General features: G+C 51.5%; 1 protein-coding gene across 1 annotated transcript in view; it reads right to left on the minus strand.

Annotated features, from left to right (window-relative positions):
- LOC121271132 (B-cell antigen receptor complex-associated protein alpha chain-like) overlaps positions 1-10345 on the minus strand; it is a 30030-nt gene extending 19685 nt beyond the window's left edge. Inside the window, exon 1 of the mRNA XM_041176897.1 lies at positions 10215-10345. Within this exon, the coding sequence (XP_041032831.1) occupies positions 10215-10278 (64 nt within the window). The 5' untranslated portion in view covers positions 10279-10345. The remainder of the gene's footprint in view (positions 1-10214) is intronic.
- Positions 10346-25378: the final 15033 nt, after the last annotated feature.

Consider the following 25378-nt stretch of genomic DNA (forward strand, 5'->3'; position numbering starts at 1 on the left):
GTGAGTCTTTATCAGCCTCAAAATCGTGCCTGCCTTCTCACTCAGCCTCTCCCCAATGTCCCCGGGGACCCTGTGGATAACAGTGCCTGGCACATGAGGTCTGTGTTCTATCTTTCAGCACAGACCCAGGTGCAATGTCTGCGCTCTGTTTGCTGTTCTCACCCACAGCTCGCAGTGACAGGTCTTAATGGCCTCAGTACCTCTGGATTCAGTGGGGAAGAATCACAAAAGATTCTTGTTCTTGTGGACTGTGTCTCTCACCAGCAAAGTGTGTTTGTGTGTGTTTGTGTGTGTGTGTGTGTGTCTATCTATGTCCATGTGTCTGTGTGTGAGTGTGAATCTATGTGTGTGTGTGTGTGCGCGTGTGTGTGCGTATGTGCGTGTATGTGTGTGAATCTATCTGTGTGTGTGTCTGTGTGTGAATCTATCTGTGTGTGAGTGTCTGTGTGAGTGTGGGTGTGCTTTTGTGTATGAATATGTATGTGTGTGCATCTGTGTTGTTGCGAGCTTGTAAATGTGTGTGTTTGTGGATGTGAAAGTGTCAAATCAATTCCACCCAATCACCTTCTCCCTTATCCCCCAATCCCACCCACCCACCTTCTCCCATATCCCTCAATCCCACCCACCTTCACCCTGATCCTTCAATTCCACCCATCCACCTCCAATATCCCTCAAACCCACCCATCCACCTTCTCCCATATCCCTCAATCCCACTCACCCACCTTCCTCCCATATCCCTCAATCCCACTCACCCACCTTCTCCCATATCCCTCAATCCCACCCACTGTCTCCCTTATCCCTCAATCCCACCCACCCACCTCTTCCCATATCCCTCAATACCACCCATCTACCTTCTCCCATATCCCTCAATCCCACCCATCCACCTTCTCCCCATATCCCTCAATCCCACCCATCCACCTTCTCCCCATATCCCACAAACCCACCCATCCACCTTCTCCCCATATCCCTCAATCCCACCCATCCACCTTCTCCCCATATCTCTCAATCCCACCCATCCACCTTCTCCCCATATCTCTCAATCCCACTCACCCACCTTCTCCCAATATCCCTCAATCTCACTCACCCACCTTCTCCCATATCCCTCAATCCCACCCACCTTCTCCCTTATCTCTCAATCCCACCCACCCACCTCTTCCCATTTCCCTCAATACCACGTATCCACCTTCTCCCATATCCCTCAATCCCACCCATCCACCTTCTCCCCATATCCCTCAATCCCACTCACCCACCTTCTCCCATATCCCTCAATCCCACCCATCCACCTTCTCCCCATATCCCTCAATCCCACTCACCCACCTTCTCCCCATATCCCTCAATCCCGCTCACCCACCTTCTCCCAAATCCCTCAATCCCACCCACCACCTCCTCCCATATCCCTCAGTCCCACCCATCCACCTTCTCCCCATATCCTTCAATCCCACTCACCTACCTTCTCCCATATCCCTCAATCACACCCATCCACCTTCTCCCCATATCCCTCAATCCCACTCACCCACCTTCTCCCCATATCCCTCAATCCCGCTCACCCACCTTCTCCCATATCCCTCAATCCCACCCACCCACCTCCTCCCATATCCCTCAGTCCCACCCATCCACCTTCTCCCCATATCCTTCAATCCCAATCACCTACCTTCTCCCATATCCCTCAATCACACCCATCCACCTTCTCCCCATATCCCTCAATCCCACCCATCCACCTTCTCCCCATATCCCCCAATCCCACTCACCCACCTTCTCCCTTATCCCTCAATCCCACCCATCCACCTTCTTCCCATATCCCCCAATCCCACACATCCACCTTCTCCCCATATCCCTCAATCCCACTCACCCACCTCCTCCCATATCCCTCAGTCCCACCCGCCTACCCACCTTCTCCCATATCCCTCAATCCCACCCATCCACCTTCTCCCCATATCCCCAAATCCCACTCACCCACCTTCTCCCTTATCCCTCAATCCCACCCATCCACCTTCTTCCCATATCCCCCAATCCCACCCACCCACCTTCTCTCATATCCCTCAATCCCACCCACCCCCCACCTCCTCCCATATCCCTCAATCCCACCCACCCACCTCTTCCCACATTCCTCAATCCCACCCATATTCCCCATATCCCTCAAACCCAGCCACCCACCCTCCTCCTCCCATATCCCTCAATCCCACCCACCTTCTCCCTTAACTCTCAATCCCACCCGCCCACTTTTTCCCATATCCCTCAATCCCACCCATCTTCTCCCTTATCCCTCAATCCCACCCACACACCTCCTCCCATATCCCTCAATCCCACCCACCCACCTCCTCCCATATCCCTTAATCCCATCCACCTTCTCCCTGATCCCTCAATCCCACCCCACACCTTCTCCCCATATCCTTCAATCCCACTCACTCACCCACCTCCTCCCATATCCCTCAATCCCACCCATCTTCTCCCATATCCCTCAATCCCATCCACCCACGCACCTCCTCCCATATCCCTCAAACCCACCCAACTTCTCCCTTATCGCTCAATCCCACCCCCGCCTCCTCCCTTATCCCTCAATCCCATCCATCCACCTTCTCCCTATATCCCACAATCCCACCCACCCACATTCTCCCTTACCCCTCAATCCCACCCACCCACCTTCTCCCATATCCCTCAATCCCACCCACACACCTCCTCCCATATCCCTCAATCCCACCCACCCATCTTTTCCCATATCCCTCAATCCCACCCACCCACCTCCACCCATATCCCTTAATCCCACCCACTCACCCACCTCTTCCCATATCCCTCAATCCCACCCACCTTCTCCCTTATCCCTCAATCCCACCCACACACCTCCTCCCATATCCGTCAATCACACCCACCCACCTACTCCCATATCCCTCAATCCCACCCATCTTCTCCCTTCTCTGTCAATCCCATTCACCCACCTTCTTCCATATCCCTCAATCCCACCCACCTTTTCCCTTATCCCTCAATTTCACACACCCATCCTCTCCCATATCCCTCAATCCCACCCAACACCTTCTCCCATATCCCTCAATCCCACCCACCTTCTCCCACATCCCTCAATCCCACCCACCTGGTCGGTGGGGATATGTGTTGCTGCAATAAAAACAGAAAGGGCTGGAAAAACACAGCAGGTCTGACAGTGTCTTTGGAGGGAGAAGCAGGGTTAACGTTTCGAGTCCAGTGTGACTCTTCTTCCAAAACAGGCCCTCGGAACAGATTGGCAATGATGAGATTCTGGGGCCCGGAGGTAGTGAAGCTAACACAGGACAAGACAGAAGCTGGTGGAGGGTGTGCTTAGTTCAGCCCCTGACCTGTGAACGGTGCATCATTTCAGACTGTGATTGCTGTGTATCCCTGAGCTGCACTGTGGAAATCTAGCACAGGATCGCACAGTTTATCTGGACCAGTGTCACATTGAGTTGGTTACCTGCGATCTGAATGCAGTAAATGGAAACAATGCTGCAAAGAGTGGACGAGAGCTATACCTGCACTGTCGGTGGGTCGGTACTGAGGGAGCGCTGCAGTGTCAGCGAGTCAGGGCTGTGGGAGTGCCGGACGGTCATAAGGTCAGTACTGAGGGAGTGCTGTACTGTCAGAGGGTCAGTACTGAGGGAGTGCTGCACTGTCAGAGGGTCAGTACTGAGGGAGTGCTGCACTGTCGGAGGGTCAGTACTGAGGGAGTGCTGCACTGTCAGAGGGTCAGTACTGAGGGAGTGCTGCACTGTCAGAGGGTCAGTACTGAGGGAGTGCTGCAGTGTCAGAGGGTCAGTACTGAGGGAGTGCTGCACTGTCGGAGGGTCAGTACTGAGGGAGTGCTGCACTGTCGGAGGGTCAGTACTGAGGGAGTGCTGCAGTGTCAGAGGGTCAGTACTGAGGGAGTGATGCACTGTCGGAGGGTCAGTACTGAGGGAGTGCTGCACTGTCGGAGGGTCAGTACTGAGGGAGTGCTGCACAGTCGGAGGGTCAGTACTGAGGGAATGCCACACTGTCGGAGGGTCAGTACTGAGGGAATGCTGCACTCTCAGAGGATCAGAACTGAGAGAGTGCTGCACTGTCGGAGGATCAGTACTGAGAGAGTGCTGCACTGTCGTAGGGTCAGTACTGAGGGAGTGCTGCACTGTCGGAGGGTCAGTACTGAGGGAGCGCCGCACTGTCAGAGGGCCTGTACTGAGGGAGCGCCGCACTGTCAGAGGGTCAGTATTGAGGGAGCGCTGCAAAGTTGGAGGGTCAGTACTGAGGGAGTGCTGCACTGTCAGAGGGTCAGTACTGAGGGAATGCCGCACTGTCGGAGGGTCAGTACTGAGAGAGTGCTGCACTGTCAGCGGGTCAGTACTGAGGGAGCACTGCACTGTCAGAGGGTCAGTACTGAGAGAGTGCTGCACTGTCGGAGGGTCAGTACTGAGGGAGCACTGCACTGTCAGAGGGTCAGTACTGAGGGAGTGCTGCACTGTCAGAGGGTCAGTACTGAGGGAGCGCTGCACTGTCAGAGGGTCAGTACTGAGGGAGTGCTGCACTGTCGGAGGGTCAGTACTGAGGGAGCACTGCACTGTCAGAGGGTCAGTACTGAGAGAGTGCTGCACTGTCGGAGGGACAGTACTGTGGGAGCTCTGCACTGTCAGAGGGTCAGTACTGAGGGAGTGCTGCACTGTCAGAGGGTCAGTACTGAGGGAGTGCTGCACTGTCGTAGGGTCAGTACTGAGAGAGTGCTGCACTGTCGGAGGGTCAGTACTGAGGGAGGGCTACACTGTCAGAGGGTCAGTACTGAGGGAGCGCCGCACTGTCAGAGGGTCAGTATTGAGGGAGTGCTGCACTGTCGGAAGGTCAGTACTGAGGGAGCACTGCGCTGTCAGAGGGTCAGTACTGAGAGAGTGCTGCACTGTCGGAGGGTCAGTACTGAGGGAGCGCTGCACTGTCGGAGGGTCAGTACTGAGAGAGTGCTGCACTGTCAGAGGGTCAGTACTGTGGGAGCTCTGTACTGTCGGAGGGTCAGTACTGAGGGATCTCCGCCCTGTCAGAGGTCTGTACTGAGGGAGCGCTGTACTGTCAGAGAGTCAGTACTGAGGGAGCGTCGCACTGACAGAGGCTCTTTATTGAGGGAGGGCTGCACTGTCGGAGGGTCGGTATTGAGGGAATGCTGCACTGTCGGAGTGTCATTACTGAGGGAACGCTGCACTGTCAGAGGATCAGTACTGAGGGAGTGCTGCACTGTCAGAGGGTCAGTACTGATGGAATGCCGCACTGTCGGAGGGTCAGTACTGAGGGAGCGCCGCACTGTCGGAATGTCAGTATTGAGGGAGCGCTGCACTGTCAGAGAGTCAGTACTGAGGGAGTGCTGCACTGTCAGAGGGTCAGTACTCAGGGAGTGCTGCACTGTCGGAGGGTCAGTACTGAGGGAGTGCTGCACTGTCGGAGGATCAGTACTGAGGGAGTGCTGCACTGTCGGAGGATCAGTACTGAGAGAGTGCTGCACTGTCAGAGGGTCAGTACTGAGAGCGTGCTGCACTGTCGGAGGGTCAGTACTGAGGGAGTGCTGCACTGTCGGAGGATCAGTACTGAGAGAGCGCTGCACTGTCGGAGGGTCAGTACTGAGGGAGTGCTGCACTGTCAGAGGGTCAGTACTGAGGGAGCCCCGCACTGTCGGAGGGTCAGTACTGAGGGAGTGCTGCACTGTCGGAGGATCAGTACTGAGAGAGTGATGCACTGTCAGAGGGTCAGTACTGAGAGCGTGCTGCACTGTCGGAGGGTCAGTACTGAGGGAGTGCTGCACTGTCGGAGGATCAGTACTGAGAGAGTGCTGCACTGTCGGAGGGTCAGTACTGAGGGAGTGCTGCAGTGTCGGAGGATCAGTATTGAGAGAGTGCTGCACTGTCGGAGGGTCAGTACTGAGGGAGTGCTGCACTGTCGGAGGGTCAGTACTGAGGGAGTGCTGCACTGTCAGAGGGTCAGTACTGAGGGAGCACCGCACTGTCAGAGGGCCTGTACTGAGGGAGCCCCGCACTGTCAGAGGGTAAGTACTGAGGGAGTGCTGCAATGTTGGAGGGTCATTACTGAGGGAGCGCTGCACTGTCGGAGGTTCTGTACTGAGGGAGTGCTGCACTGTCGGAGGGTCAGTACTGAGGGAGCGCCGCACTGTCGGAATGTCAGTATTGAGGGAGCGCTGCACTGTCAGAGAGTCAGTACTGAGAGCGTGCTGCACTGTCGGAGGGTCAGTACTGAGGGAGTGCTGCACTGTCGGAGGATCAGTACTGAGAGAGTGCTGCACTGTCGGAGGGTCAGTACTGAGGGAGTGCTGCAGTGTCGGAGGATCAGTACTGAGAGAGTGCTGCACTGTCGGAGGGTCAGTACTGAGGGAGTGCTGCACTGTCGGAGGGTCAGTACTGAGGGAGTGCTGCACTGTCAGAGGGTCAGTACTGAGGGAGCACCGCACTGTCAGAGGGCCTGTACTGAGGGAGCCCCGCACTGTCAGAGGGTAAGTACTGAGGGAGTGCTGCAATGTTGGAGGGTCATTACTGAGGGAGCGCTGCACTGTCGGAGGTTCTGTACTGAGGGAGTGCTGCACTGTCGGAGGGTCAGTACTGAGGGAGCGCCGCACTGTCGGAATGTCAGTATTGAGGGAGCGCTGCACTGTCAGAGAGTCAGTACTGAGAGCGTGCTGCACTGTCAGAGGGTCAGTACTGAGGGAGTGCTGCACTGTCGGAGGATCAGTACTGAGGGAGTGCTGCACTGTCGGAGGATCAGTACTGAGAGAGTGCTGCACTGTCAGAGGGTCAGTACTGAGAGCGTGCTGCACTGTCGGAGGGTCAGTACTGAGGGAGTGCTGCACTGTCGGAGGATCAGTACTGAGGGAGTGCTGCACTGTCAGAGGGTCAGTACTGAGAGCGTGCTGCACTGTCGGAGGGTCAGTACTGAGGGAGTGCAGCACTGTCGGAGGATCAGTACTGAGAGAGTGCTGCACTGTCGGAGGGTCAGTACTGAGGGAGTGCTGCACTGTCAGAGGGTCAGTACTGAGAGCGTGCTGCACTGTCGGAGGGTCAGTACTGAGGGAGTGCTGCACTGTCAGAGGGTCAGTACTGAGGGAGCACCGCACTGTCAGAGGGCCTGTACTGAGGGAGCCCCGCACTGTCAGAGGGTCAGTATTGAGGGATTGCTGCAATGTTGGAGGGTCATTACTGAGGGAGCGCTGCACTGTCGGAGGTTCTGTACTGAGGGAGCGCTGCAATGTCGGAGGGTCAGTACTGAGACAGTGCTGCACTGTCGGAGGATCAGTACTGAGGGAGTGCTGCACTGTCGGAGGGTCAGTACTGAGGGAGTGCTGCACTGTCAGAGGGTCAGTATTGAGGGAGAGCTGCACTGTCAGAGGGTCAGTACTGAGGGAATGCCGCACTGTCGGAGGGTTAGTACTGAGGGAGTGTTGCACTGTCGGAGGGTCAGTACCGAGGGAGCGCCACACTGTCGGAGGGTCAGTACTTAGAGAGTGCTGCACTGTCGAGGGGTCAGTACTGAGGGAGTGCTGCACTGTCGGAGGGTCAGTACTGAGGGAGCGCTGTACTGTTGGAGGGTCAGTACTGAGGGAGCACCGCACTGTCAGAGGTCAGTACTGAGGGAGTGCTGTACTGTCAGAGGGTCAGTACTGAGGGAGCGCCGCACTGTCAGAGGGTCTGTACTGAGGGAGTGCTGCGCTCTCAGAGGGTCACTATTGAAGGCGTGCTGCATTGTCAGAGGGTCAGTACTGAGGGAATGCAGCACTGTCGGAGGGTCAGTACTGAGGGAGTGCTGCACTCTCGGAGGGTCAGTACTGAGGGAGTGCTGCACTGTCAGAGGGTCAGTACTGAGAGAGTGCTGCACTGTCGGAGGGTCAGTACTGAGGAAGCGCTGCACTGTCAGAGGGTCAGTACTGAGAGAGTGCTGCACTGTCGGAGGGTCAGTACTGAGAGTGCTGCACTGTCAGAGGGTCAGTACAGAGGGAGCACTGCACTTTCAGAGGGTCAGTACTGAGAGAGTGCTGCACTGTCGGAGGGTCAGTACTGAGGGAGTGCTGTATTGTCAGAGGGTCAGTACTGAGGGTGTGCCGCACTGTCAGTGGTGCTGTCTTTCGGAGCAGGCAGTAAACCAAGACCCTGCCTGTGGTCTTTGGTGGACGTTAAAGATCCCACAGTCACAGTTGGAAGAGGAGAAATGAAATGCTGCCCAGTTTCATGGCCAATCTTTATTCCTCAACTATCGTCTCTCAGCCTGAGTATATTGTAATTGCTCTTGGTGGGATCTTGCTGTGTGCAGACTGCTAGGTTCCCTTCATTACCACAGCCACTTCACTAGTGGTGAAGGGCTTTGGGATGTCTTGAGGTGGTGGTTGGTGCTATATAAATGCAAGTCTTTTCTTCATCCCAAACCAAAGACCAAGAGGTAAATGAAAGCAGCCAATAGGATGGATTGAGGCACTGTCAACCAGGAACGTCTCCCTGAATGTGCTCTGTTTAGGGCAAGGCAGCCAATTGGAAGTCATTTGCATTCACACGTTCCCACCGCTCTCTCAGCAAAGAAGTTTCTCCTGAATTCCCGGCTGGATTTATTAATGACTCCCTTAACTTCACGCCTCCTAGTTCTGGTCTCGCCAACAAGGGTAGAGACATCTTCTCTACATCCACCCTTTCAAAAGCTTTCAGAATTTTAAAGCCCTCTATGAACTCGTCCCCCTACCTTCGCTCTCCTGGAGATAAGGGCCACAGCCTGTGCAACATCCCTGAGCGTTATATCACCTCATAGTTCGAGTCCTTGTAAATCATTTTTGCACTTTCTCCAAAGCCAAAACTTCCTTTTTGTAATGTGGAGACTGGAACTGTGCACGGTGCTCCAGGTGTGGTCTAACCAAGAGATATGGAGACCAGGACTGTGCACAGTGCTCCAGGTGTGGTCTAACCGAGAGATACGGAGACCAGGACTGTGCCCGGTGCTCCGGGTGTGGTCTAACCGAGAGATATGGAGACCAGGATTTTGCACAGCGCTCCGAGTGTGGTTTAACCGAGGGATTTGGAGACCAGAACTGTGCACAGTGCTCCTGGTGTGGTCTAGCCGAGAGATATGGAGACCAGTACTGTGCACAGTGCTCCGAGTGTGGTCTAACCGAGGGATATGGAGACCAGGACTGTGCACAGTGCTCCGGGCGTGGTCTAACCGAGGGATATGGAGACCAGGACAGTGCACAGCGCTCCGAGTGTGGTCTAACCAAGAGATATGGAGACCAGGACTGTGCACAGTGCTCCGAGTGTGGTCTAACCGAGGGATATGGAGACCAGGACTGTGCACAGTGCTCCGAGTGTGGTCTAACCGAGAGATATGGAGACCAGGACTGTGCACAGTGCTCCTGGTGTGGCCTAACCGAGGGATATCGAGACCAGAATTGTATACATTGCACCAGGCATGGTCTAAGCAAGGTATATGGAGAACAGAACTGTGCACAGTGCTCTGAGTGTGGTCTAAACACAGGATATGGAGACTACACTGTAAACTATGCTCCAAGTGTGATCTGAACACGGTACATGAAGACCAGATCTGTGAACTGTTCTCCAAATGTAGTGTAATCAAGACTTGATCGAAGCTGAGAATTGATTAGCCCTCTGAGTTCCTCCAAAGCCTGGGACCATCGAATCATGGCATTGATTTTCAGACCGCCTTCTATCATTGAGAGTGGCTTGTCAGCCCAGAGAGCGCAGTGAATGCGAAACCATGTTCCTTATCCAAACCAGGGTGAGGCACACCCGGAACACACAGTCCTGGTCTCCATATCCCTTGGTTAGACCACACCCGGAGCACTGTGCACAGTCCTGGTCTCCATATCCCTCGGTTAGACCACACCCGGAGCACTGTGCACAGTCCTGGTCTCGGTATCCCTCAGTTAGACCACACCTGGAGCACTGTGCACAGTTCTGGTCTCCGTGTCCCTCGGTTAGACCACACCTGGAGCACTGTGCACAGTCCTGGTCTCCATATCCCTCGGTTAGACCACACCCGGAGCACTGTGCACAGTCCTGGTCTCCATATCCCTCGGTTAGACCACACCCGGAGCACTGTGCACAGTCCTGGTCTCCATATCCCTCGGTTAGACCACACCTGGAGCACCGGGCACAGTTCTAGTCTCCACACCCTCTGGTGCCAGGACTCTCCAAACTACCCTTGCCCAGATACCCCTCCCTCACACTCACCATCGGCTACCATTGCCATCAGCAGGAGCCATGTCGCCAAGCTTTGCACCACAGGATTTGCCATCTCCGAGCTGTCCTGTAACAAACGCAACTACGGTTCGATCTGCTTGTCGCAGCCCATCTCCGGTGCCGTGTCCAAGTGCCAGTGTGCTCTCTCGCACACTCTCATGGGACATGGTGGGCCGGATGTTTGTCTGTTCCTCACAGTCATGGCCCACTACTCACCACAGATGTTTCTCAACTTCCGCTTTCCTCTCTAAGTCGAGCAGAACGATGCTTGCAGAGCGTCCCCTGAGAGTGGACACCAAACCCCTCCTGTGGGGGTGGTCACCGATCTGTACCTGCCCCTCTACCTGCAACCTAGAGAATGCCCTGTCCAAATATTTTAACATCATTTTTGCGCTCAATGCGCTCAATTACAATGTGACGTCAAAAGTACTCATTTGGAATGAATTTTGCATCAAATTTGATAGCACGCACAAAGCTATCCAGTGTGCTCAAAGCTATCCAGTGTGCTCAAAGCTACACAGTGTGCTCAAAGCTATCCAGTGTGCTCAAAGCTATCCAGTGTGCTCAAAGCTACACAGTGTGCTCAAAGCTATCCAGTGTGCTCAAAGCTATCCAGTGTGCTCAAAGCTATCCAGTGTGCTCAAAGCTACACAGTGTGCTCAAAGCTATCCAGTGTGTTCAAAGCTATCCAGTGTGCTCAAAGCTATCCAGTGTGCTCAAAGCTATCCAGTGTGCTCAAAGCTATCCAGTGTGCTCAAAGCTACACAGTGTGGTCAAAGCTATCCAGTGTGCTCAAAGCTATCCAGTGTGCTCAAAGCTATCCAGTGCACTCAAAGCTGTTCAGTGCACTCAAAGCTATCCATTACACTCAAGTTCTCCAGTGCATTCAAAGCTATCCAGTGCACTCAAAGCTATCCAGTGCACTCAGAGCTATCCAGTACACTCAAAGCTATCCAGTGCACTCAAAGCTATCCAGTGCACACAAAGCTATTCAGTACACTCAAAGCTATTCAGTGCACTCAGAGCTATCCAGTGCACTCAAAGCTATCCAGTACACTCAGAGCTATCCAGTGCACTCAAAGCTATTCAGTGCACTCAAAGCTATCCAGTACACTCAGAGCTATCCAGTACACTCAGAGCTATCCAGTGCACTCAGAGCTATCCAGCGCACACAGAGCTATCCTGCCACTCAAAGCTATCCAGTGCACTCAGAGTTCTCCAGTGCATTCAAAGCTATCCAGTGCACTCAAAGCTATTCAGTACACTCCAAGCTATCCAGTGCACTCAGAGCTATCCAGTACACTCAGAGCTATCCAGTGCACTCAAAGCTATCCAGTGCACTCAGAGCTATCCAGTGCACTCAGAGCTATCCAGTGCACTCAAAGCTATCCAGTACACTCAGAGCTATCCAGTACACTCAGAGCTATCCAGTGCACTCAAAGCTATCCAGTACACTCAGAGCTATCCAGTGCACTCAGAGCTATCCAGTGCACTCAGAGCTATCCAGTGCACTCAAAGCTATTCAGTGCACTCAAAGCTACCCAGTGCACTCAAAGCTATCCAGTACACTCAGAGCTATCCAGTGCACTCAGAGCTATCCAGCGCACACAGAGCTATCCTGCCATTCAAAGCTATCCAGTGCACTCAGAGCTATCCATCATGCTCAAAGCTATTAAATGTATTCAGTGTTATCCAGCTCACTCAGTAGCCTGCATTTAAAAAGTACAAGGAAATAAATTACTTAAATAATATTTGAATTTGCCCAGATTTTCACTGAGTCCAAAACAATCGCTCCACTATACAGGACAATCTTGAAGGCAGCACCAGAACCCCATCAGTTCTTAATTCATTTTAGTTTATAATTTCCACACACTCATCTGCCAGGTCTCAAGGTCTAACCTCTCCCCCCTCCCCAGTCTCAGGATCTAACCTCTCCCCCTCCCCAGTCTCAGGGTCTAAACTCTCCCCCTTCCCCAGTCTCAGGGTCTAAACTCTCCCCCCTCACCAGTCTCAGGATCTAAACTGTCCCCCCTCCCCAGTCTCAGGATCTAACCTCTCCCCCCTCCCCAGTCTCAGGGTCTAAACTGTCCCCCGTCCCCAGTTTCAGGGTCTAGACATTCTCCCATACCGAATCTCAGTATAAACTCCCTGCTCTCTCCCTCCTCCATTCAGCATCCAAGCTCGCACCACTCCCTCAGCCTCCAAACTCTCCCCACTCCCTCTGCCTGCAGTTTGGGGCAACTGATGTCAGTTACAGAATTTATAAAGGTAAATGATAGCTAAATGATAGGTTTTGAGTGCAATTGATGTCAAATGAATGCAAATGAACACCGCAGATTGTAAATGATGTCAAAATTTTCAGGTAGGGAGCGCAGAGAAACATTCACTCTGTATCTAACCCCATGCTGTACCTGCCCTGGTGGCTTTATAAGCCCAGTATTATTGTGGGGAATCTGCACCACAGAACCTGCTTAATGCCTGGAATGAATGCAATGTGAAAGGCCTCAGCAGTCCCCAAGGCAAAAGACCAGATTTGTCCTGGCTGGAGTTGCAGAAAGGCTGGGCTGCTGTTCCTCTCAGGCCTTTGGTAGCGTTAATGGGCTGAAAAGTGTTTGTGCTCCCTTCAGACATGCTCCCTCTGCTGACAGCTTTCCAATATATTTAGCTTGGGGCACAAGAGCAGGAACATCCCTCAGGGGGGGCAGACAGGGGAATTAGCTCCCGTTTCTCTCCAAAAAGCAGCAAAATTACACTTCGATTCCAGAGGATGGAGCTCCCACATGGCAGAAAAGGAAATCAATGTGGCTGATATCAGGACTGTGCCAAAAGTTGTGCACCAGAGCCTCAGTCGAAAACAGGCCGGAGCAGTAAGAATCTTATTATCCTTCTCGCACTGTTGGGCTATGTCACAACTATCATAGTATCAGCAACAAGCACTTCAGACAGATACAGCACGGGGTTAGATACAGAGTAAATCTCCCTCTACACTGTCCCCATCAAACACTCCCAGGACAGGTACAGCACAGAATTAGATACAGTATAAATCTCCCTCTACACAGTCCACATCAAACAATCCCAGGACAGGTACAGCACGGGGTTAAATACAGAGTAAAGTTCCCTCTACACTGTCCCCATCAAACACTCCCAGGACAGGTACAGTACGGGGTTAGATACAGAGTAAAGCTGCCTCTACACCGATCCCATCAAAAACTCCCAGGACAGGTATAGCACGGGGTTAGATACAGAGTAAAACTCCCTCTACACTGTCCCCATCAAACACTCCCAGGACAGGTACAGCACGGGGTTAGATACAGAGTAAAGCTCCCTCTACACTGTCCCCATCAAACACTCCCAGGACAGGTACAGCACGGGGTTAGATACAGTATAAATCTCCCTCTACACAGTCCACATCAAACACTCCCAGGACAGGTACAGCACAGGGTTAGATACAGTATAAATCTCCCTCTACACAGTCCACATGAAACACTCCCAGGACAGGTACAGCACGGGGTTAAATACAGAGTAAAGCTCCCTCTACACTGTCCCAATCAAATACTCCCAGGACAGGTACAGAACGGGTTAGATACAGAGTAAAGCTCCCTCTATACTGTCCCCAACAAACACTCCCAGGACAGGTACAGCACAGGGTTAGATACAGAGTAAAGCTCCCTCTACAGCGTTCCCATCAAACACTGCCAGGACAGGTACAGCACGGGGTAAGACACAGAATAAATCTCACTCTACACTGACCCATCAAAGACTTCTAGAACAGGTACAGCACGGGGTTAGACACAGAGTAAATCTCGGTCTTCATTGTCCCCATCAAACTCTCCCTGGACAGGTACAGCACGGGGTTAGACACAGAATAAATCTCCCTCTACACTGTCCCCATCAAACACTCCCAGGACAGGTACAGCACGGGGTTATGTACAGAGTAAATCTCCCTTTACACTGTCCACATCAAACACTCCCAGGATAGGTACAGCACGGGGTTAGATACAGAGTAAACCTCCCTCTACACTGTCCCCATCAAACACTCCCAGGAAAGGTACAGCACGGGGTTAGATACAGAGTAAAGTACTCTCTAAACTGTCCCCATCAAACACTCCCAGGACAGTTACAGCACGGGGTTAAATACAGACTAAATCTCCCTTTACAATGCCCCCATTAAACACTCCCAGGACAGGTACAGAACGGGGTTAGATACAGAGTAAAGCTCCCTCTACACCGTCCCCATCAAACACTCCCAGGGCAGGTACAGCACGGGGTTAGATACAGAGTAAAGCTCCCTCTACACTGTCTCCATCAAACACTCCCAGGACAGGTACAGCACGGGGTTAGATACAGAGTAAAGCTCCCTCTACACTGTCCCCATCAAATACTCCCAGGACAGGTACGGCACGGGGTTAGACACAGAATAAATCTCCCTCTACACTGTCCCCATGAAACACTTCAAGGACAGGTACAGCACGGGGTTAGACACAGAATAAAGCTCCCTCTACACTGTCCCCAACAAACACTCCCAGGACAGGTACAGCACGGGGTAAGATACAGAGTAAAGTACTCTCTAAACTGTCCCCATCAAACACTCCCAGGACAGGTACAGCACGGGGTTAAATACAGAGTAAAGCTCCCGCTACACTGTCCCCATCAAACACTCCCAGGACAGTTAAAGCACGGGTTTAAATAGAGAGTAAAGCTCCCTCTATACTGTCCCCATCAAACACTCCCAGGACAGGTACAGTACAGGGTTATATACAGAATAAAGCTCCCCCTACCTTGTCCCTATTAAACACTCCCAGGACAGGTACAGCACGGGGTTAGATACAGAGTAAAACTCACTCTACAATGTCCTTTTCAAACACTCCCAGGGCAGGTACAGCACGGGGTTAGATACTGAGTAAAGCTCCCTCTACACCGTCCCATCAAACACTCCCAGGACAGGTATAGCACGGGGTTAGATAGAGCATAAATCTCCCTCTACTCTGTCTCCATCAAACACTCCCAGGACAGGTACAGCACGGGGTTAGATACATAGTAAATGTCCCTCTACACTGTACCCATCAAACACTCCCAGGACAGGTACAGCACGGGGTTAGATATTGAGTAAAGCTACCTCTACACTGTCCCCAACAAACACTCCCAGGACAGGTACAGCATGGGGTTAGATACAGAGTAAAGTACTCTCTAAACTGTTAAAAACAAAAAAACTGCGGATGCTGGAAATCCAAAACAAAAACAGAATTACCTGGAAAAACTCAGCAGGTCTGGCAGCATCGGCGGAGAAGAAAAGAGTTGACGTTTCGAGTCCTCATGACCCTTCGACAGAACTTGCATTCGAGTCCAAGAAAGAGTTGAAATATAAGCTGGTTTAAGGTGTGTGTGTGGGGGGCGGAGAGATAGAGAGACAAAGAGGTGGGGGGGGGGTGGTGTGGTTGTAGGGACAAACAAGCAGTGATAGAAGCAGATCATCAAAAGATGTCAACGACAATAGTACAATAGAACACATAGGTGTTAAAATTAAAGTTGGTGATATTATCTAAACGAATGTGCTAATTAAGAATGGATGGTAGGGCACTCAAGGTATAGCTCTAGTGGGGTTTTTTTTTAATTATATAATGGAAATAGGTGGGAAAAGGAAAATCTTTATAATTTATTGGAAAAAAAAGGGAAGGGGGAAACAGAAAGGGGGTGAGGATGGGGGAGGGAGCTCACGACCTAAAGTTGTTGAATTCAGTATTCAGTCCGGAAGGCTGTAAAGTCCCTAGTCGGAAGATGAGGTGTTGTTCCTCCAGTTTGCGTTGGGCTTCACTGGAACAATGCAGCAAGCCAAGGACAGACATGTGGGCAAGAGAGCAGGGTGGAGTGTTGAAATGGCAAGCGACAGGGAGGTTTGGGTCATTCTTGCGGACAGACCGCAGGTGTTCTGCAAAGCGGTCGCCCAGTTTACGTTTGGTCTCTCCAATGTAGAGGAGACCACATTGGGAGCAACGAATGCAGTAGACTAAGTTGGGGGAAATGCAAGTGAAATGCTGCTTCACTTGAAAGGAGTGTTTGGGTCCTTGGACGGTGAGGAGAGAGGAAGTGAAGGGGCAGGTGTTGCATCTTTTGCGTGGGCATGGGGTGGTGCCATAGGAGGGGGTTGATGAGTAGGGGGTGATGGAGGAGTGGACCAGGGTGTCCCGGAGGGAGCGATCCCTACGGAATGCCGATAAGGGGGGTGAAGGGAAGATGTGTTTGGTGGTGGCATCATGCTGGAGTTGGCGGAAATGGCAGAGGATGATCCTTTGAATGCGGAGGCTGGTGGGGTGATAAGTGAGGACAAGGGGGACCCTATCATGTTTCTGGGAGGGAGGAGAAGGCGTGAGGGCGGATGCGCGGGAGATGGGCCGGACACGGTTGAGGGCCCTGTCAACGACCGTGGGTGGAAAACCTCGGTTAAGGAAGAAGGAGGACATGTCGGAGGAACTGTTTTTGAATGTAGCATCATCGGAACAGATGCGACGGAGGCGAAGGAACTGAGAGAATGGGATGGAGTCCTTACAGGAAGCGGGGTGTGAGGAGCTGTAGTCGAGATAGCTGTGGGAGTCGGTGGGTTTGTAATGGATATTGGTGGACAGTCTATCACCAGAGATTGAGACAGAGAGGTCAAGGAAGGGAAGGGAAGTGTCAGAGATGGACCACGTGAAAATGATGGAGGGGTGGAGATTGGAAGCAAAATTAATAAATTTTTCCAAGTCCTGACGAGAGCATGAAGCGGCACCGAAGTAATCATCGATGTACCGGAGAAAGAGTTGTGGAAGGGGGCCGGAGTAGGACTGTAACAAGGAATGTTCCACATACCCCATAAAGAGACAGGCATAGCTGGGGCCCATGCAGGTACCCATAGCCACACCTTTTATTTGGAGGAAGTGAGAGGAGTTGAAGGAGAAGTTGTTCAGTGTGAGAACAAGTTCAGCCAGACGGAGGAGAGTAGTGGTGGATGGGGATTGTTCGGGCCTCTGTTCGAGGAAGAAGCTAAGGGCCCTCAGACCATCCTGGTGGGGGATGGAGCCTCGAACAGAGGCCCGAACAATCCCCATCCACCACTACTCTCCTCCGTCTGGCTGAACTTGTTCTCACACTGAACAACTTCTCCTTCAACTCCTCTCACTTCCTCCAAATAAAAGGTGTGGCTATGGGTACCTGCATGGGCCCCAACTATGCCTGTCTCTTTATGGGGTATGTGGAACATTCCTTGTTACAGTCCTATTCCGGCCCCCTTCCACAACTCTTTCTCCGGTACATCGATGATTACTTCGGTGCCGCTTCATGCTCTCGTCAGGACTTGGAAAAATTTATTAATTTTGCTTCCAATCTCCACCCCTCCATCATTTTCACGTGGTCCATCTCTGACACTTCCCTTCCCTTCCTTGACCTCTCTGTCTCAATCTCTGGTGATAGACTGTCCACCAATATCCATTACAAACCCACCGACTCCCACAGCTATCTCGACTACAGCTCCTCACACCCCGCTTCCTGTAAGGACTCCATCCCATTCTCTCAGTTCCTTCGCCTCCGTCGCATCTGTTCCGATGATGCTACATTCAAAAACAGTTCCTCCGACATGTCCTCCTTCTTCCTTAACCGAGGTTTTCCACCCACGGTCGTTGACAGGGCCCTCAACCGTGTCCGGCCCATCTCCCGCGCATCCGCCCTCACGCCTTCTCCTCCCTCCCAGAAACATGATAGGGTCCCCCTTGTCCTCACTTATCACCCCACCAGCCTCCGCATTCAAAGGATCATCCTCCGCCATTTCCGCCAACTCCAGCATGATGCCACCACCAAACACATCTTCCCTTCACCCCCCTTATCGGCATTCCGTAGGGATCGCTCCCTCCGGGACACCCTGGTCCACTCCTCCATCACCCCCTACTCATCAACCCCCTCCTATGACACCACCCCATGCCCACGCAAAAGATGCAACACCTGCCCCTTCACTTCCTCTCTCCTCACCGTCCAAGGACCCAAACACTCCTTTCAAGTGAAGCAGCATTTCACTTGCATTTCCCCCAACTTAGTCTACTGCATTCGTTGCTCCCAATGTGGTCTCCTCTACATTGGAGAGACCAAACGTAAACTGGGCGACCGCTTTGCAGAACACCTGCGGTCTGTCCGCAAGAATGACCCAAACCTCCCTGTCGCTTGCCATTTCAACACTCCACCCTGCTCTCTTGCCCACATGTCTGTCCTTGGCTTGCTGCATTGTTCCAGTGAAGCCCAACGCAAACTGGAGGAACAACACCTCATCTTCCGACTAGGGACTTTACAGCCTTCCGGACTGAATATTGAATTCAACAACTTTAGGTCGTAAGCTCCCTCCCCCATCCCCACCCCCTTTCTGTTTCCCCCTTCCCTTTTTTTTCCAATAAATTATAAAGATTTTCCTTTTCCCACCTATTTCCATTATATAATTAAAAAAAAAACCCCCACTAGAGCTATACCTTGAGTGCCCTACCATCCATTCTTAATTAGCACATTCGTTTAGATAATATCACCAACTTTAATTTTAACACCTATGTGTTCTATTGTACTATTGTCGTTGACATCTTTTGATGATCTGCTTCTATCACTGCTTGTTTGTCCCTACAACCACACCAGCCCCCCCCACCTCTTTGTCTCTCTATCTCTCCGCCCCCCACACACACACCTTAAACCAGCTTATATTTCAACTCTTTCTTGGACTCGAACGCAAGTTCTGTCGAAGGGTCATGAGGACTCGAAACGTCAACTCTTTTCTTCTCCGCCGATGCTGCCAGACCTGCTGAGTTTTTCCAGGTAATTCTGTTTTTGTTTTACTCTCTAAACTGTCCCCATCAAACACTCCCAGGACAGGTACAGCACGGGCTTAGTTACAGACTAAAGCTCCCTCTTCACTGTTCCCATCAAAAACTCCCAGGACAGGTAAAGCACGGGGATAGATATAGAGTGAAACTCCCTCTACACTGTCCCCATCAAACACACCGAGGACAGGTACAGAATGGGGTTAGATACAGCGTAAAGCTCCCTCTTCACCGTCCCCATCAAACACTGCCAGGACAGGTACAGCACGGGGTAAGACACAGAATAAATCTCCCGCTACACTGTCCTCATCAAAGATTTCTAGAACAGGTACAGCACGGGGTTAGACACAGAGTAAATCTCACTCTTCATTGTCCCCATCAAACTCTCCCTGGACAGGTACAGCACAGGGTTAGACACAGAATAAATCTCCCTCTACACTGTCCCCATCAAACACTCCCAGGACAGGTACAGCACGGGGTTAAATACAGAGTAAAGCTCCCTGTACACTGTCCCCATCAAACACTCCCAGGGCAGGTACAGCACGGGGTTAGATACAGAGTAAAGCTCCCGCTACACTGTCCCCATCAAACACTCCCAGGACAGTTACAGCACGGGTTTAAATAGAGAGTAAAGCTCCCTCTATACTGTCCCCATCAAACACTCCCAGGACAGGTACAGTACAGGGTTATATACAGAATAAAGCTCCCCCTACCTTTTCCCCATCAAACACTCCCAGGACAGGTACAGCACGGGGTTAGATACAGAGTAAAACTCACTCTACAATTTCCACATCAAACACTCCCAGGACAGGTACAGCAAGGGGTTAGATACTGAGTAAAGATCCCTCTACACCGTCCCATCAAACACTCCCAGGACAGGTATAGCACGGGGTTAGATAGAGCGTAAATCTCCCTCTACTCTGTCTCCATCAAACACTCCCAAGACAGGTACAGCACGGGGTTAGATACATAGTAAATCTCCCCCTACACTGTACCCATCAAACACTCCCAGGACAGGTACAGCACGGGGTTAGATATTGAGTAAAGCTCCCTCTACACTGTCCCCAACAAACACTCCCAGGACAGGTACAGCATGGGGTTAGATACAGAGTAAAGTACTCTCTAAACTGTCCCCATCAAACACTCCCAGGACAGGTACAGCACGGGCTTAGTTACAGACTAAAGCTCCCTCTTCACTGTTCCCATCAAACACTCCCAGGACAGGTAAAGCACGGGGTTAGACACAGAATAAATCTCCCTCTACACTGTCCCCATCAAACACTTCCAGGACAGGTACAGCACGGGGTTAGACACAGAATAAATCTCCCTCTACACTGTCCCCATCAAACACTCCCGGGACAGTTAGAGCTCGGGGTTAGATACAGTCTTAATCTCCCTCTACACTGTCCCCAACAAACACTCCCAGGACAGGTACAGCACGGGGTTAGATACAGAGTAATTTACTCTCTAAACTGTCCCCATCAAACACTCCCAGTACAGGTACAGCACGGGGTTAAATACAGAGTAAATCTCCCGCAACACTGTCCCCATCAAACACTCCCAGGACAGTTACAGCGCGGGTTTAAATAGAGAGTAAAGCTCCCTCTATACTGTCCCCATCAAACACTCCCAGGACAGGTACAGTACAGATTTATATACATAATAAAGCTCCCCCTACCTTTTCCCCATTAAACAAGCCCAGGACAGGTACAGCATGGGGTTAGATACAGAGTAAAACTCACTCTACAATGTCCACATCAAACACTCCCAGGATAGGTACAGCAAGGAGTTAGATACTGAGTAAAGCTCCCTGTACAGTCCCATCAAACACTCCCAGGAGAGGTATAGCACGGGATTAGATACAGAGTAAAGTACTCTCTAAACTGTCCCCATCAAACACTCCCAGGACAGGTACAGCACGGGCTTAGTTACAGAGTAAAGCTCCCTCTTCACTGTTCCCATCAAACACTCCCAGGACAGGTAAAGCACGGGGATAGATATAGAGTGAAACTCCCTCTACACTGTCCCCATCAAACACACCGAGGACAGGTACAGTATGGGGTTAGATACAGAGTAAAGCTCCCTCTACACCGTCCCCATCAAACACTGCCAGGACAGGTACAGCACGGGGTAAGACACAGAATAATTCTCCCTCTACACTGTCCCCATCAAAGGCTTCTAGAACAGGTACAGCACGGGGTTAGACACAGAGTAAATCTCCCTCTTCACTGTCCCCATCAAACTCTCCCTGGACAGGAACAGCACCGGGTTAGACACAGAATAAATCTCCCTCTACACTGTCCCCATCAAAGACTTCTAGAACAGGTACAGCACGGGGTTAGACACAGAGTAAATCTCCCTCTTCATTGTCCCCATCAAACACTCCCAGGACAGGAACAGCACGGGGTTAGACACAGAATAAATCTCCCTCTACACTGTCCCCATCAAACACTCCCAGGACAGGTACAGCACGGGGTTAGATACAGAGTAAAGCTCCCTCTACACCGTCCCCATCAAACACTGCCAGGACAGGTACAGCACGGGGTAAGACACAGAATAATTCTCCCTCTACACTGTCCCCATCAAAGGCTTCTAGAACAGGTACAGCACGGGGTTAGACACAGAGTAAATCTCCCTCTTCACTGTCCCCATCAAACTCTCCCTGGACAGGAACAGCACCGGGTTAGACACAGAATAAATCTCCCTCTACACTGTCCCCATCAAACACTCCCAGGACAGGTACAGCACGGGGTTAGATACAGAGTAAAGCTCCCTCTACACTGTCCCCATCAAACACTCCCAGGACAGGTACATCACGGGGTTAGTACAGAGTAAAGCTCCCTCTACAATGTCCCCATCAAACACACCGAGGACAGGTACAGTACGGGGTTAGATACAGAGTAAAGCTCCCTCTACACCGTCCCCATCAAACACTCCCAGGATAGGTACAGCACGGGGTGAGATACAGAGTAAAGCTACCTCTACACTGTCCCCATCAAACACTCCCAGAACAGGTACAGCACGGGGTTAGACACAGAGTAAATCTCCCTCTTCATTGTCCCCATCAAACTCTCCCTGGACATGTACAGCATGGTGTTAGACACAGAATAAATCTCCCACTACACTGTCCCCATCAAACACTCCCAGGACAGGTACAGCACGTGCTTAGTTACAGAGTAAAGCTCCCTCTATACTGTTCCAATCAAACACTCCCAGGACAGGTAAAGCACGGGGTTAGATATAGAGTGAAACTTCCTCTACACTATCCCCATCAAACACTCCCAGGACAGGTGCATCACGGGGTTAGTACAGAGTAAAGCTCCCTCTACACTGTCCCCATCAAACACACCGAGGACAGGTACAGTACGGGGTTAGATACAGAGTAAATCTCCCTCTACACTGTCCCCATCAAACACTCCCAGGACAGGTACAGCACGGGGTTAGATACAGAGTAAAGCTCCCTCTACACCGTCCCCATCAAACACTCCCAGGACAGGTACAGCACGGGGTTAGACACAGAATAAATCTCCCTCTACACTGTCCCCATCAAACACTTCCAGGACAGGTACAGCACGGGGTTAGACACAGAATAAATCTCCCTCTACACTGTCCCCATCAAACACTCCCAGGACAGGTACAGCACGGGGTTATGTACATAGTTAAGATCGCTCTACACTATCCCCATCAAACACTCCCAGGATAGGTACAGCACGCGGTTAGATAAAGAGTAAATTACTCTCTAAACTGTCCCCATCAAACATGCCCTGTACAGGTACAGCACGGGGTTAAATACAGAGTAAAGCTCCCGCAACACTGTCCACATCAAACACTCCCAGGACAGGTACAGCACGGGTTTAAATAGAGAGTAAAGCTCCCTCTATACTGTCCCCATCAAACACTCCCAGGACAGGAACAGTACAGGGTTATACACATAATAAAGCTCCCCCTACCTTTTCCCCATTAAACAAGCCCAGGACAGGTACAGCACGGGGTGAGATACAGAGTAAAACTCACTCTACAATGTCCACATCAAACACTCCCAGGACAGGTATATCACGGGGTTAGTACAGAGTAAAGCTCCCTCTACAATGTCCCCATCAAACACACCGAGGACAGGTACAGTACGGGGTTAGAGACAGAGTAAAGCTCCCTCTACACCGTCCCCATCAAACGCTGCCAGGACAGGTACAGCAGGGGGTTAGACACAGAATAAATCTCCCTCTACACTGTCCCCATCAAACACTTCCAGGACAGGTACAGCACGGGGTTAGACACAGAATAAATCTCCCTCTACACTGTCCCCATCAAACACTCCCGGGACAGTTAGAGCTCGGGGTTAGATACAGTCTAAAACTCCCTCTACACTGTCCCCAACAAACACTCCCAGGACAGGTACAGCACGGGGTTAGATACAGAGTAATTTACTCTCTAAACTGTCCCCATCAAACACTCCCAGTACAGGTACAGCACGGGGTTAAATACAGAGTAAATCTCCCGCAACACTGTCCCCATCAAACACTCCCAGGACAGTTACAGCGCGGGTTTAAATAGAGAGTAAAGCTCCCTCTATACTGTCCCCATCAAACACTCCCAGGACAGGTACAGTACAGATTTATATACATAATAAAGCTCCCCCTACCTTTTCCCCATTAAACAAGCCCAGGACAGGTACAGCACGGGGTTAGATACAGAGTAAAACTCACTCTACAATGTCCACATCAAACACTCCCAGGATAGGTACAGCAAGGGGTTAGATACTGAGTAAAGCTCCCTGTACACCGTCCCATCAAACACTCCCAGGACAGGTATAGCACGGGGTTAGATACAGAGTAAATCTCCCTCTACACTGTCCCCATCAAACACTCCCAGGACAGGTACAGCACGGTGTTAGATACAGAGTAAAGCTCCCTCTACACTGTCCCCATCAAACACTCCCAGGACAGGTACAGCACGGGGTTAGATAGAGCGTAAATCTCCCTCTACACTGTCTCCATTAAACACTCCCAGGACAGGTACAGCACGGGGTTAGATACAGAGTACATCTCCCTCTACACTGTACCCATCAAACACTCCTAGGACAGGTACAGCACGGGGTTAGATACTGAGTAAAGCTCCCTCTACACCGATCCCATCAAACACTCCCAGGACAGGTACAGCACGGGGTTAGATATTGAGTGAAGCTCCCTCTACACTGTCCCCAACAAACACTCCCAGGACAGGTACAGCACGGGGTTAGATACAGAGTAAAGTACTCTCTAAACTGTCCCCATCAAACACTCCCAGGACAGGTAAAGCACGGGGTTAGATACGGAGTAAAGTACTCTCTAAACTCTCCCCAACAAACACTCCCAGGACAGGTACAGCACGGGGTTAGATATAGAGTGAAACTCCCTCTACACTGTCCCCATCAAACACTCCCAGGACTAGTACATCACGGGGTTAGTACAGAGTAAAGCTCCCTCTACAATGTCCCCATCAAACACACCGAGGACAGGTACAGTACGGGGTTAGATACAGAGTAAAGCTCCCTCTGCACCGTCCCCATCAAACACTCCCAGGACAGGTACAGCACGGGGTTAGACACAGAAAAAATCTCCCTCTACACTGTCCCCATCAAACACTCCCAGGACAGGTACATCACGGGGTTAGTACAGAGTAAAGCTCCCTCTACAATGTCCCCATCAAACACTCCCAGGACAGGTACAGCACGGGGTTAGATACAGAGTAAAGCTCCCTCTACACTGTCCCCATCAAACACCCCCAGGACAGGTACAGCACGGGGTTAGATACAGAGTAAATCTCCCTCTACACTGTCCCCATCAAACACTCCCAGGACAGGTACAGCACGGGGTTAGATACAGAGTAAAGCCACCTGTACACTGTCCCCATCAAACACTCCCAGGACAGGTACAGCACGGGGTTAGATACAGAGTAAAGCTCCCTCTACACTGTCCCCATCAAACACTCCCGGGACAGTTACAGCTCGGGGTTAGATACAGACTAATGCTCCCTCTACACTGTCCCCATCAAACATTCCCGGGAGAGTTACAGCACGGGGTTAGATACAGAATAAAGCTCCCTCTACACCGTCCCCATCAAAAACTGCCAGGACAGGTAGAGCACGGGGTTAGGCACAGAGTAAATCTCCCTCTACATAGTCCCCATCAAATCTCCCAGGACAGGTACAGCACGGGGTTAGACACAGAAAAAATCTCCCTCCACACTGTCCCCATCAAACGCTCCCAGGACAGGTACAGCATGGGGTTAGATACAGAGTAAACTCCCTCTACACTGTCCCCATCAAAAACTCCCAGGACAGTTACAGCACGAGGT

Source organism: Carcharodon carcharias, chromosome 29 (assembly GCF_017639515.1).
Source record: "Carcharodon carcharias isolate sCarCar2 chromosome 29, sCarCar2.pri, whole genome shotgun sequence".
Taxonomy (NCBI): domain Eukaryota; kingdom Metazoa; phylum Chordata; class Chondrichthyes; order Lamniformes; family Lamnidae; genus Carcharodon; species Carcharodon carcharias.